The 14,339-nt window shown below is 45.9% G+C and overlaps 1 protein-coding gene across 1 annotated transcript in view; it reads left to right on the top strand.

Moving 5' to 3' along the window:
- The window catches only part of KIF17 (kinesin family member 17), a 33,758-nt gene extending 20,681 nt beyond the window's left edge, over positions 1-13,077 (top strand). The window contains exons 8-14 of the mRNA XM_077837286.1: positions 110-189; positions 629-753; positions 3,402-3,633; positions 6,411-6,669; positions 9,901-9,971; positions 11,276-11,396; positions 12,881-13,077. Coding sequence (XP_077693412.1) covers positions 110-189; positions 629-753; positions 3,402-3,633; positions 6,411-6,669; positions 9,901-9,971; positions 11,276-11,396; positions 12,881-13,077 — 1,085 coding nt within the window. The remainder of the gene's footprint in view (positions 1-109; positions 190-628; positions 754-3,401; positions 3,634-6,410; positions 6,670-9,900; positions 9,972-11,275; positions 11,397-12,880) is intronic.
- Positions 13,078-14,339: the final 1,262 nt, after the last annotated feature.

Raw genomic sequence — 14,339 nt, forward strand, 5'->3', positions numbered from 1 at the left:
ACAGACACGTGGTCGGTGCAAATTTTGGGTGATATTTTCATAGAGTGATGCTCTAGTGGTGCAGAGCTTGTAGCTAATAGTTCTGGGTATTTTTTCTTGTATTTTCCAGATGCTGTCCTGAGGGTTGAAACCCTCCCTGACCCTGGCCCTGTTGTCGCCATCACAGAAACAGAACAGGTGTCCACCAAGGTACCCATCAGGCTAATGCTCCTTATCAGACAAATGGAACAAATCTAGCTGCCTGTCCCCTGTGTCTGTGAGGTTCATGGATACTCATCAAAGAGCGTATTTATCTAGCTACAGTGCAGCTGCTTCTGGGGTGGAATGTGGCAGCTGTTTAAGAGTGCACAGCAACACTACTAGGAAATTAAATGAAAAAGAATCCCACAGCCAATTGAAAATGCAAGGAAAATTTAGATTTCCCAATGCCAAAACTTCACTCCAAGCAGTACCATATCCCTAAAGGTAATGTGACAATTTTGGTGGCTTGTGCTGCAGGGGGAAGCAGCAAAATGACATTCCTTACTCTTTGCTCCATGAGAGAGACAGCTTCCTGCTTCATCGTGTTTCCTAGTACACATGCTGCATGTTTTCAGAACAGCTGTCTTTAGTTGCCTTTTGCCCTCAGGACACAGCAGAGCCTCAGATAGCCCAGTACGTTGGGAGTGTGACCAGAGAGAGTCCTGGAGCAGAAGTGGGCATTGCTGCTGAGGAGCTTCCAGTGGCTGTGGACCAGCAGCAAGTGCTTGCCAGGTCAGTAACTGTGCCTCTGATCCAGCAGAATGCCTTCTGTGCATTGCATGTGACATACACGGACAGAACAACCAGACTATTGCACTGTATTATTATTATTAAGCTCGGACAGTGTGCTTACTGTGTACAAAACAGAAGATGTGTCTCTTGCCCACAAGGAAGTTCCAGTTTTGTTCAGACACAAAGAGCCAGCAGATCTGGCATTAGATGTTGCCAAAATACAGAAATTATAAGAGTGAAATACTGGGGAACAGGCCATCTGAGGAGATTGCAAATGGGACAGCAAGTGTTTTGCTTCTGGGTTACCAGATCACATGCTGCCTAACTCAGCTTTCTTGGGGCTTTTGGTAGGCCTATCTTTGAACTGATGCATTTCCATCTACTTGCTGTTGGTAAGGTTTGGAACTAAACAGACCACGGAGACAACTCCTTTTTCAACCCCAGAGGGGGTTTCTCCAGGACATTGGAGCCCCGGTGGTGGGGTGAGGTGTAGAGGAATCTCGCCTTGTTGCTGCCCATGGTGTAGCTGGATAAATGAGACTTTCCTCTTTAGGGCTCTCAGTCTGCTGTGAAAAACTCACCTTGAAAAATACATTGGTTGTTGTTATTGTAAGATATTTGCCCCCAAAATGGTGAAAATGAAATCAGCTGTTCTTGCAAGAATCACATCTGAACGAGAACTGGCAAATCGGTCCCTTCTGGCTTGGATCTGCTGTGGAACGAGACTCAGAGCCTTGAACCCAAACTTGACCCTTGGAGTATGAAGAGCTTCAGATTCAAGGTTCAACTTTTGGCCCATCTTGAATCCAAACTAGTTTCCGGACGGCACAGTTGTTACTCTACCCTGGAGAGGATCTGTCTGGAAAGTCCCTTTAACCAGAATGACAGCGCATTGAAACAGTATGGGACTTGCTGTCTGTTCCTCAGTAGTGGAGTTTCATTATATCCTGATTCACTCTTCGTGGGTTCCACTGGTTTTTGAGGCAATTGTGTGCCCCTATATTAAACTCTAAAGTGTTGAATGCTGCTTCATTCTGAAAATGGCCTTGTACTGTAACTGCTTCTCCAGAAGGTTTCCCAAGGGCTTCTCTGCTGCACATTTTCCTGCTGGGCATCGCTTAGGCTCAAATAGGCTATTAAAATATACAAGGTAGTGCAATTTGTAAATTATAAACTATTCGCCTGTTCGGCTGAGACAGCTCCAAAGAAACTATTCTGATTGATTGTGTCAAATCTCAACATTCCCTTGCAGAACTTAGTTTCCTTAACACACAAGGAAAAGAAACTCACTCCTACAATTACATTGTTAAACATCAGAGTTCTTTGCATATCAGGCAAGGCAGGGTTCCTTGGAGATGGGATTTTCAAAGCCTCTTTGGAAAGACTTCACAGTTCAGGATGTCTGCAGACTTTCTACTACTGTTTAGCAAAGCAGGATTCAATTGTGCATTAAACAAAAGCTGCTGAGGGCTAAACTGTTTCATATCAAACCCAAGCAATTGAGACAGGAGGTCCAGTGGAGCAGAAAGAGCCAGTTTCCTCTTGAGGAAACTTGAGTTCTTTAGGAATGGGTTTGCATGCTCTGATAGAAGAAAAGACAGTTAAGAAGATAGTATCATCGCAGGTCATGTCTACTCTGGCATTCTCTCCTTACTGGCCCCCAGTGGCCAACATCTGATAAAGCAGCATCAGTGCAAACCCCAGTGTAGAAAAAGTGAATGGCTGTAAGTACAGCTTACGCCATGTTCAACCAGGGATAAACTCCACCAGTGTGAATAGTGACTTAGAGCAGTTTACCCTCTCTACACCAGTGTAATTACATGAGGGGCTGGCAACCAATGTCTGAAATCCTCAGCATAGGCAAGGGATTGTAGAAAAAATATTAACATTCCCAAGGGGGCTATCACCTTAAATGATCTGTTGGAGGGTTGTTAGGGGAACAGGTTTTTTTCCTCCTGTGCACAAAATATTCAGTAATTCAGTGCAGGTACATATTCCCTCATGATGCACGGGCATCAATTTGTTGTGTGATTCACAGAAGGGTATTTGTCTTATCGTCATGGCAGATATTTCCCTGCCTTTCAGGAGCTTCACTATTGACCTGAGGTCAGCAAGAGACCAAGCCTTTGATGTGGCAGCCCCTGCATATGGAAATTGCTCCCTTTACTACATCTGCCTCATTCCATCCACTGAAAATAAATTACAAATAATTTTCGGATGGTCTGTATCCTAATGTCAGCCCCTGCTGTATCAGTCTTGGGGCTAAACAGCAGGTTTCAAAACAAAGATTAAGGATCAGGATGTTCATTTTAAAAAAATCTCTTTTACTTCATAAATACAGGGCCATAAATGTCAAGATTTCTAGATATACCTGATGGTGAATACATTCAGGATATGTGTAAAGATACATACACTGAGCTCATGCTTTGGTGAACATCACGACACAAAGTAAATCTTAAAACAGAGGCTCCCGATCATCACTCACCTCTTAGGTCAACAAATCTGAATACTCACTTCAACAGAAATCATTGTCTGTTTATTGTATCTTTTAAAATGTCTCCAGGAAGTTGCCATGGAAGTGTATTATTTGCATATGTGCCAGTGTTCCTTTATGCTAAAGATCTAAGAAATGTGTCCAACTCTTCTAGGCTGCACTTGCTGGAACAACAGGTGGTTGGAGGAGAACAGGCCAAAAACAAGGACCTGAAGGAAAAGCACAAATGCCGGAAAAAATATGCAGATGAACGGAAGAAGCAGCTGGTGGCAGCTCTGCAGAAAATTGATGAGGACAGCAGTGACTGGGTCCTGCTCAATGTCTATGACTCCATCCAAGAGGAAGTGCGAGCCAAGAGCAAGCTGCTGGAGAAGATGCAGAAGAAGGTAACTCCTAAGAAGCAATTAACTCTTGTATAGAGTTAAGATTTGGGGAGCATCCATGAGATTACTCTTGGAGGTGCCCCTTACTCTTATCCCCCTATCCCCTCATCTGCCTTTCCTTCTTCACCTTCGTCCTTTTGTTATCGTAATGAGACACTCCAGTCAGCATCTTTCTGGAATGACTCTGGCATCTCCGTGTCTCTCAAACTGATCCTAGGTAACTGACAAGACACGTTAGACAGGGATTTTGATTATTTTAGCCCCTTGATAATCTTAAATATTAAATTATCCTCGCTCACATCAAAGCCTCACAATTTCTAAAAATAAGAATAAGATTTTTTGCTTGGGGGGAGCCCAAAATTGCCACTATTTTATTCCACCTCAACATAACACAAAATAGAAGCTGTAAATCAAATGGCCTACTTTTGATAGCTATATATGACATGCTTTGAGCCAGCCTGGATAGAACGACAGACAGAGATTCAGGAGACCTGAATTCTCTACTTGGCTCTGCTGTTGACTCATGTGGGCAAGTTGTTTCCCCATCTATAACTGAGAACAAAGATTTTCACTCACCTTTGTAAAGATCTTTTGAGAGCTGCAGAGGAAAGAGCTATCCAGGAGTTCAGAGTTATTACGATTTGTACAGTTACTCACACATATCTATAACATGGGCAGAGTGGGCAGGACTTGGCATCATTGAGAATGGTCATGGTGAGTGTTTGCCCATCTCCAGCTTTGTCCTGCTTTGACCTGCAACCCAACTAATAAATTGGCTATGTGTGCGCGTGTGTGTGAAAGAGAGAGAGAGAGCTCATTATTCTCTCTAGTGGCACAGCTTCTTACATTCTCACAGCTGAAGTGGGAGCGGCACATGCTTTTGATGCTGAAGGAATTAGGTATCTGTCTTCATTTGACTGTGGTTCATTATAGCTATGAATCAGAAGACATATAAGCAGTACGAATTGCACCCAAAAATCATTGTAAATGCAAAATTGTGCCCATCAAAGTGAGGCCATTCTGAAAATCAGACCCTCTGACAACATGCAGCTTTAAAGATACAGTGCTTAACTACCAAAGGGCCTCCAAAAACATGTGTGCACGCAGGCCCGCTGACAGCAATTCCAGGCCTCAGGGCAGAACAGTTAATGGGCATGCACGCACAAGCTGCGCCTGCATGGACACGGTCCGCCTGACATTTCGGCGGTGCTGCGCCTGTGCTGGCTGGTGCCCAGTGACCTGCTGGCTGCACTGCTGGTGCCCAGCGAGCTGCCGGATCCGCTGCTGGGCGCGCTCTTCCGGCACGGCCAGGGTTTCCACATGCCTGCCCGGTAGGGTTGTCAACTGTCTAATCGTGCAAACCCAAAGACCCTTGCCCCGCCCTCTGCCCCTTCCCTGAGACCATGCCCATGCCATGCCCCTTATCCAAAGCCCCGCCCCCTGCATCACCCCCCCTCCCTCCGTTGTTCACTCTCCCCTACCCTCACACAGTTCCACCAGGCTGGGGCCAGCAGTTGGGGTGCTGGAGGGGGTATGGGGTGCAGGCTCTGGAAGGGAGTTTGGGTGCAGGGTGCAGACTCCAGGCTGAGGCAGGAGGTTGGGGTGCAGGAGATCAGGGGGTCAGCTGCTTACCTCGGGCGGCTTCCGAAAGTGACCGGCACACCCCTCTGGCAGTGGCTTCTAGGCAGGGGGCCAAGGGGTTTTCCCGCACCGCTGCCCACAGGCACCGCCCCTGCAGCTCCCACTAGCCACAGTTCCCGGCCAATGGGACCTGCGGAGTCGGCACTCAGGGTGGGGGCAAGGCGTGAAGACCTCCTCCCCAGGGGCTGCAGGGATGTACTGGCTGTTTCTGGTAGCGGTGTGGAGGGTGGGCAGGAAGCCTACCTCAGCCCCTCTGCACTGCCGGCAGCGGCCGGGGGCCCACGGGCCCTTTTAAATCGCCTGGGCCCCTGGGCAGTTGACCCCTTTGCCTCACGCTGTTGGTGGGCCTGTGTGCACATGCAGGCCAATGTTTACACGTGTAAGGCCCTGTTTTGCATATGCATTTTGGAAGCCCTGTGGGAATGTACCACTGAGTTGGAAGCTCCTAAATACGTGGAGATATCACAGGAATACAGGACTTTCAAGACTGGAACAGACCCAAGGTCCATCTAGTCCAGTAACCTGTCTACAATAGGGGCCAACACCAGATACTTCAGGGGAAGGGGCAATAAAACTCTGGAGTAGACAGACTTGGAAGAATCTGACCCTAGAGGAGTTCATCCTAATCCCTAATAGTCAGTCAGAGATTTGCTTGAAACTTGAAGCCTGAGGTTTTACATCTTTTCCCATTTTTTTAGTAAATGCTAGTGTGATTCTGAATATTCTTGTTGTCCCTATAAGTTCCAGCTCCTCATAGCAAAATTCAGTGTTATTTATTCCCACAACTTCATTTGGCAGTGAGTTCCACATTCTAATTCCACACTGTGTGAAGAAGAGTTTCCTTTTACCAGTTTTGAATTTGCCACCTTTCAGTTTCATTGAATGTCCTCTTGTTATTGGGTTATGAGGCAGAGAGAATAGAAGTTCACAGTCCACTTTCTCTGAACCATTCATATACAGGGTGATCGTACCCTCTCTTTGTTAGTCTCCTCTCTAAAGTAAACAGTCCAAATCTTTTCAAACTCTCCTCATATCTATCTTCCTTCTTCATATCTTCCCCCTAATCATTCTTGTTGTGCCACTCATCTAGAGTTTTCTCTGTTCTCATCACAATTAACCCTTTCCTTTTGGTGACCTAGCTGCAAGCTGCAGAGACTGAAATCAAAGACTTACAGTCAGAGTTTGAGTTAGAGAAGATTGATTATCTTGCCACCATCCGCCGGCAGGAGCGGGACTGCTTGCTCTTTCAGCAGCTTCTGGATCAGGTGCAGCCCCTCATACGGCGTGACTGTAACTATAGCAACCTAGATAAGATCAGATGTGAGTCCATCTGGGATGAGGACAGCAGCTGCTGGAAACTCCCAGAGCTTGTCATTCAAAAAACCAGCCTCCCTGCAGGTAAGAAAGGTATCTGCATTGTCCTCCATCCACGCAGCTTATCTCTGCTCACTAGCATGGCCATGTGTATCGCATTTGGATAGTATTTGCTTATAAAACCTTGGTTTGGCTCACTTGTACAGAATAGACTGTTATCTTTCTGTGGGAGCCTGGATGACAATCTAGCTAAATGAGGACAAAAGCATCTCTTCCTGGAACTTCCTATTTATTTTGAACGAGATGTCACTGATTTGAGTAATAGTATGGAATCTTGTGTTAAACCACACAACAGTATAACCCGTATCTGATTAAATATCATAAGCGTCTCTGGGCCTTTAGTGGAGAGTGAACTGGTAACTGGTGCTTAACATAAAAATGTTGCCCTTCTCCCCATTCTTTTCCTTCAAGGACCTTGAAGCACTTTATGAGATTAATGAATTAGACTTCACAAACCCTCATCAGGTAGGTATTCTTAGACTGGTTTTAAAAGGGGGAAAACTGAGGCACAGAAGGAGGACATGACTTTCCAATGTGCCATAGTGAGTCTGTAGTAGCGTGTCAAGTATCAGGGGGTATCTGAAGAAGTGGTGTTTTACCCACGAAAGCTTATGCCCAAATAAATCTGTTAGTCTTTAAGGTGTCACTAGACTCTTTGTTGTTTTGGTACTAGAGTGGGTGCTGGAACCCAGGATCCCTGATCCCCAGTCCTGTGCTTTTTATTTCATTCCCTTCTGTGTATTAGCTGCCTTAGCCCAAGAGGTGAACCATTTTCCCTACAAGGTTGTAATATTCACTGCACAGACCTGCAGACCCCACATGTAGTTGCACTATGGTATGTAACCTGTCATTTAAATCAGCTTCTGTGCCCAATGACTGGAGGATAGCTAATGTGATGCCAATTTTTAAAAAAGGCTCCAGAGGCGATCCTGGAAATTACAGGCCGATAAACCTAATTTCAGTACTGGGCAAAGTGGCTGAAACAACAGTAAAGAACAGAATTATCAGACACATAGATGAACGTGATCTGATGGGGAAGAGTCAACATGTTTTTTGTAAAGGGGGTCAACAAGCATGTGGACAAGGGTGATTCAGTGGATACAGTGTACTTACATTTTCAGAAAGCCCTCTTTCTGAAAATGTAAGTACACTGGTCCCTCACCAAATAATAATAAGGTGAGTAATAAAAAATAAGGTCCCTCACCAAAGGCTCTTAAGCAATGTAAGTTGTCATGGGATAAGAGGGAAGGTCCTCTCGTGGATAGGGCCCTACCAAATTCATGGTCCATTTTGGTCAATTTCACGGTCATAGGATTTTAAAAATCATAAATTTCATTATTTCAGCTATTTAAATCTGAGATATCACAGTGTTGTATTTGTAGGGGTCCTGACCCAAAAAGGAGTTGTGGTGGGGTCGCAAGGTTATTGTAGTGGGGATTGCGTTAGTGCTACCCTTACTTCTGTGCTACTGCTGCTGGTGGCACTGCCTTCAGAGCTGGAGAGCAGGGGCTGCTGGCCAGGAGCCCAGCTCTGAAGGCAGAGCCACCGCCAGCAGCAGCACAGAAGTAAGGATGGCCTGATATGGTGTTGCCACCCTTACTTCTGCACTGCTGCCTGGAGAGCTGGGCCCTCGGCCAGCAGTCACTGCTCTCCAGCTCCGAGGGCAGCGCAGAAGTAAGGGTGGCAATACCACAACCCCTCTACAATAACATTGCGACCCCCCTGTAATTCCCTTTTGGGAAACACTGGTCTCCCCTATGAAATCTGTATAGTATAAAGTAAAAGCACACAAAAGACCAGATTTCATGGGGGGAGACCAGATTTCATGGTCCGTGATGCGTTTTTCATGGCCGTGAATTTGGTAGGACCCTACTCATGGATCAGTAACTGGTTAAAAGATAGGAAACAAAGGGTAAGAATAAATGGTTAGTTTTTAGAATGGAGACAGGTAAATAGTGGTGTCCCCCAGGGGTCTGTACTGGGATGAGTACTGTTCAACATATTCATAAATGATCTAGAAAAAGGGGAAACAGTGAGGTGGCAAAATTTGCAGATGATACAAAACTACTCAAGATAGTTAAGTCCAAAGCAGACTGTGAAGAGTTACAAAGGGATCTCACAAAACTGGGTGACTGGGCAACAAAATGGCAGATGAAATTCAATGTTGATAAATGCAAAGTAATGTACATTGGAAAACATCATCCCAACTATACATATAAAATTATGGGGTCTAAATTAGCTGTTACCACTCAAGAAACATCTTGGAGTCATTGTGGATAATTCTCTGAAAACATCCGCTCAATGTGCAGCGGCAGTCAAAAAAGCTTAACAGAATGTTGGGGATCATTAGTAAAGGGATAGATAATAGGACAGAAAATATCATATTGCCTCTGTATAAATCCATGGTACATCCACATCTTGAATATTGCTCGCAAATCTGGGTTGCCCCATCTCAAAAAAAGATATACTGAAATTGGAAAAGGTACAGAAAAGGACAACAAAAATGATTAGGGGTATGGAATAATTTCTGTATGAGGAGAGATTAGTAAGACTGGGACTTCGCAGCTTGGAAAAGAGATAACTAAGCGGGGTATGATGGAGGTCTATAAATCATGACTGGTGTGGAGAAAGTAAACAAGGAAGAGTTATTTACTCCTTCTCATAACACAAGAACTAGGGGTCACCAAATGAAATTAATAGGCAGCAGGTTTAAAACAAACAAAAGGAAATATTTCTTCACACAGCACACAGTCAATTTGTGGAACTCCTGGCCAGAGGCTGTTGTGAAGGCCAAGGCTGTTAACAGGGTTCAAAAAAAAACCCTAGATAAATTCATGGAGGATAGGTCCATCACTGGCTGTTGGCCAGGAAGGGCAGGGATGGTGTCCCTAGCCTGTGTTTGCCAGAAACTGGGAATGGGTGATGTGGTATGGATCACTTCATGATTACCTGTTCTATTCATTCCCTCTGGAGCACCTGGCATTGGACATTGTCGGAAGAGAGGATACTGGACTAGTTGGGTTTTTGATCTGATCCAGTATGGCCGTTCCTATGTTCTTATTGGTAGGTGCATAACATGTGCCATCTACTGGATAAAAAGTGTAGTGCGAGGGTCCTTCTAATCCCCCTATAGCTCAGTAAACAGTGATCTGGGGTGTCTGTAAGCAGCAATGGGGAACAAGGGGGAGAGTCAGGAAAATCTGAAACTGATTCAGTGCTGCTGGTCCTTTAAGTAATGCCTTTGTTCTCTCATAGCAGTTCCATCATTGCCACAGACTAAGCCAGCCAGGAAGAGCTTCTCAGGCGAGAACGGAGAGCTGATGATGGTAAGCTGCACTTCTCCTCCCGGGACCCTGAGGGAGCCTTCTGAGAAGAGTCTATGTTGCTACGCAGCTGTTCCTTCTGGAGGAAACAGGCAGAGGACTGAGTGGCTCCAGAGGAACTCATGCCCAGCCATCACTGGCCATTAGAATAAGACTGGCAGGGCTCAGAGGTGTGTGTAAAGCAGAGTAAATAGTGAAGCAGTGAGCTGGCCTCACAGTCCAGTGGTCAATCAGTGGAGTGTAGGACCCTGGCCAGCAGGGGCTGGGAATGCTGGGAATCCAGCCTCTAAAGAGGAGAGATAACCCAGGCCAGAATGATTGAGGTGGAGCCTTAGAGCAATTCCAAGACTAGAAGGATAGTGCATTGGCTGTTCTCTGTGGGGAGCTGGGCTCAAGTTCTAGTTAATTGGTTGCATCAGATTCTTACTCCTGAGGGAATTCTGCACATCTCTGGACACGCAGAATGCCTTTGTCTCACATAATTTTGTATTTTCCTGCATAAAAAACATTCTGCCCAAGAAGTGCTGCAGTTCCGCCTTTTAACCACCAGAGGCCTTTGTGGCGCCAGAACAGCCGGCTGCGTTCATGCCGGCTGTTCTAGCGCCACAGCGGCCTCTGGTGGGCAAAAGGCGGAACTGCTGCACTTCTGGGGCAATATTTTTTGTATGCAGGAAAATACAAAATTCTATGCCCAGAATTCCCCCCCAGAATAGAGTTCATCACAGCACCCTGCCCGCGGAGCCAGGTTAGGACAGAGTGGAGCACACAGGGCTGCTAGAGAGTCACAGATTGGGGTTCAGAATGACTAGTGGTGGAGGACACACTGGAGAATGGGCTCAGGAGCTAATGGGGTGACAGCATTGAGCCTGGGGACAGGGACTGCAGAGAACCATGGGGATGAGGGGTGCGGGGACATGGGCAGACGTGCCTGACTGAATGGGAGAGACTTGGGGTCAGCCAGGGTCTGCATGGGGGAGGCTTCCTAACAATCCCACTCCGACCCCCAAAAGAAAAACCTCCCACCCACACCCAACAATCTCCAGTGTAGTGGAATTGCACCTGTATCATTACATGTTGGACTTTGCTTACAGGTATTGGAGAGGGTGGCAGGATGTAGCCCCGATGCCTGTCCAGACTATGCCCAAGAACATGTATTCTGTAGTGTTACTGTTGTTACCCAGATTGAATCATGTGTTCAATCACTTCATATTATCTCTGAGTCTCTGGCCCTAGCTAATGGAATGGTGCTTGGCTGCTTAAGAGCTGGAGCTGAGGGGAGTACTGCTCACAGCTTTTTGTGATCCCAGCAGGAAGAAGACCGCTACAAACTGATGCTGAGCAGGAGTGACAGTGAGAATATTGCCAGTAACTATTTCCGGTCCAAGCGAGCCAGCCAGATCCTCAGTGCTGATCCTATGAAGAGTCTTGGTAAATATCCCAAAACTCTCCTTTCCTTTCCTCCGTGTGCTGGTATCTCCTCCAGTGAGGGTTCCGTTCCTGGCATGTTAGTCTAGAGGGATTTGTTGTTCCCCAGTCAAACAGCCTCTTTAATGGACAATGCAACCCATTCCTTTTCTGGTGGTGATAGCCATTTTCCCCTCTGACAATGGTTCCCTAGAGTTGCTCTAGCAGACCAGATGTTGATAAACCTACCTGTAGTGATTTGAATGATTTGCTTCCAGTGCTTGTAACTTGGAGGTAATTCACTTTCAGAATGTCATCCTGACCAACACTTGCTGTCTTTTGTCCCTCCATAGGGTTGCCAATCATCCTAGTTTTTGAGGAAATAAAGCAGCACGGGCTGGAGGTGCAGAAGCAGCAGCCTTAGCCTGTGTGTCATTCAGTGGTGCTAGTGATTCCTTTTTAAATTTGCCATGGACTTAGTCCTTGATGACAAGTGCCCTTTATGTGTCTGACTCAATTTGTTTTAGGGATAGCTAAGCTCTGTAAATGTACAGCATGGGCCCATCTGTGCACAGAACTCCCATTGAATTCAATAGGAGTCTCTTGCTGATGAGGCCCTCTGTTTTTTGGTTTTGGTTCTTTGTTCCAAAATTAATTAAAAACAAACAATGTACTGCGCTGCAGAGCTCTGCAGTCTCTGAGCCAGCACACAGAAATAAATGCAGCTGTGGATGAACGGTCACAGAGCTTTTCATCTTCAGGTCACTGGTTCCAAAGTAGACTAGATAGGTCTAACAAAAGATAACCACCCTGTGGTAGCCTGAGTGAAACAGATTTTTGTGGGGTTTCAGTCTAATTCCTGTTGAAGAGCTGTCTGTATAACAAAACCCATCACCACAGTTGGTGCTAATTGGTATCCTTGCTAGCAGAGACTGGATGGGCTACAGACACTCCTATCTTACCTTTAGAAATGGTCTCATGAGGACAGCACTGAGGCACATTGATGAGGCAGCATGGAGAAATGTATCCAATTACTTCCTCTTCTGTGAATGAACCCTATTACTGGTAGTCTCTGAGGTGCCTGTCACGGTAGCAGCTGGGCACTTCAATTACAGAGAATAAGCAGAAAGCCAGAACAAAACAAAGACATAATCAACAATTCAACCACGCATTGTGTCATGAAAGTCATTAAACTCTGGCTGTGATGCACTTTCAAGGGGATGTGGGCATCAAATCCCAAATGTGGGGACAGTCCACTGAGAAAGCTCAGCCACCAGGCATGGGGTGTTTCACTCTCCAGATACATTGCATATTCAGATAACCAACCAATGAAATGGTCAACTCCAGTTCCTTAATATGAGTAAATTACATGCAAAAATCTGTAAATTTCCTGACTGCCTTCAATAAAATTCATGGATAAGGTTTTACTGCAGCTGGGAACTTGGAAAAGCATTGCTGAGTCTTAACAGACCAAACATGTCGGTATGTCCTGTTCCTTTACTCTGCAGCCCATCATAACTCCCCTCCTGTGCTGAATGCTCCCCTGAACAACACCACCTCCAGCATGGCACCAGTCTCTCCTTCACAGACTGTGGAGATGCCCCAGCCACGTCCTTTCCGCCTTGAGTCGCTTGACTTCACCACACCATCCTCCAAAACAAAGCGGAAGAAGGGCAAAAACAGCTTCAGCAGCGACCCCTTCTGAGTGAAGTGGCCTCAGGTGAATACGGATCCTTCTGATTGTAGTGGCCTTCATGGACTCCAGTCCCCTGTGGCCCCTGGTGGCAGTGTCTGCTCAGATTGCAGCAACCTACCTTGGCAGTTACCCTCTTAACAATGTAGCATTTGGTGGCACAATCCTCTTATCACAGCGGCTTTTGGAAGGGACAGTTTGACTTTCCTTTGAGTTTAGGGTCAGTGGAGACAAATGCTGCTTCCAGGGGTTTTAAAGTCTGTAGTGACAACTCCAGGTTCAAGCTGGGGCTGGCACATTCCTCCATGACCTGCTTCCCTGCCACAAGCGCTGCACATTTAGTCTTCCATTCAGGTCACTGCCGCCCCCAGCAGGTGGTGGGAAGTCAAACCTCTGTATTTGGACTAAAATCTTTAGGTGATGTGAGGAAATTCCTCAAAAAAAGCTTTAAAATCACTTTCCGTATTTCCCAATGCAAGTTTCCTAGACAGCACTTACTTATTTCCTTTTGGATGTCACAGCCACAACTTGAGCTCATGTCCCATACAGACTTCTCCAGTCTTATTCCTCATTGCAATAAGACAGTGTAGAGGTTCTGGCAGTATCGCTACCATATCACAGCCATTTCTGCTTTCTCTTCTCTTGAGAAAGAGTCTGAAACTGACATCATTTATGAGGCACAGACTCTGTTCTCCAAGAAAATACAGTTTGCACATTTATTCCCTGACTCCTCTAGATCAGATCAGAAACTGCAGTTCAGTGAGACAGTGGAAATAATCGCTCCTGTCCTTGTGTTCAAGATGTTAGAGTTTTGTAAACTGTATGTTGACTGTTTATATTTTAGTCATTTATCTTATGTGCAGGACATCTGGTTAATGATCACAATACATTGCCTTTTAATGACAAACTCAATCTGACTGCTGTTATATTTAGAGTTCACGTTCCTTTGCATTTTGCCAGATGTTGCATACATTGGCCACTATCCCTCTAGCTGTAAAACACGGGGTGGGGAGTGCCTTGCCCATCAGCTTTTGCTTCATATTCTGCCGTTGATCAGCAAAAGACACTGCCAACCCTAGCTCTCCTAGACAGTGAGAGGCGACCCAAATGACAGAGCACAGCTGAGGGAAGAGGAAAGGGACACATGCTGCAGCGTGGGTACGAGCAGTGCCAGCAGGAAATAAGCTCCCTGTGGTGGGCAATAGAGCACAGTTTACAGCCCTGTTCGGACAGTAACAGTGTTGCCTACTCTCATGATTTTATTGCAAATCTTG

The sequence above is a fragment of the Eretmochelys imbricata genome, chromosome 18 (assembly GCF_965152235.1).
Source record: "Eretmochelys imbricata isolate rEreImb1 chromosome 18, rEreImb1.hap1, whole genome shotgun sequence".
Lineage (NCBI taxonomy): Eukaryota > Metazoa > Chordata > Testudines > Cheloniidae > Eretmochelys > Eretmochelys imbricata.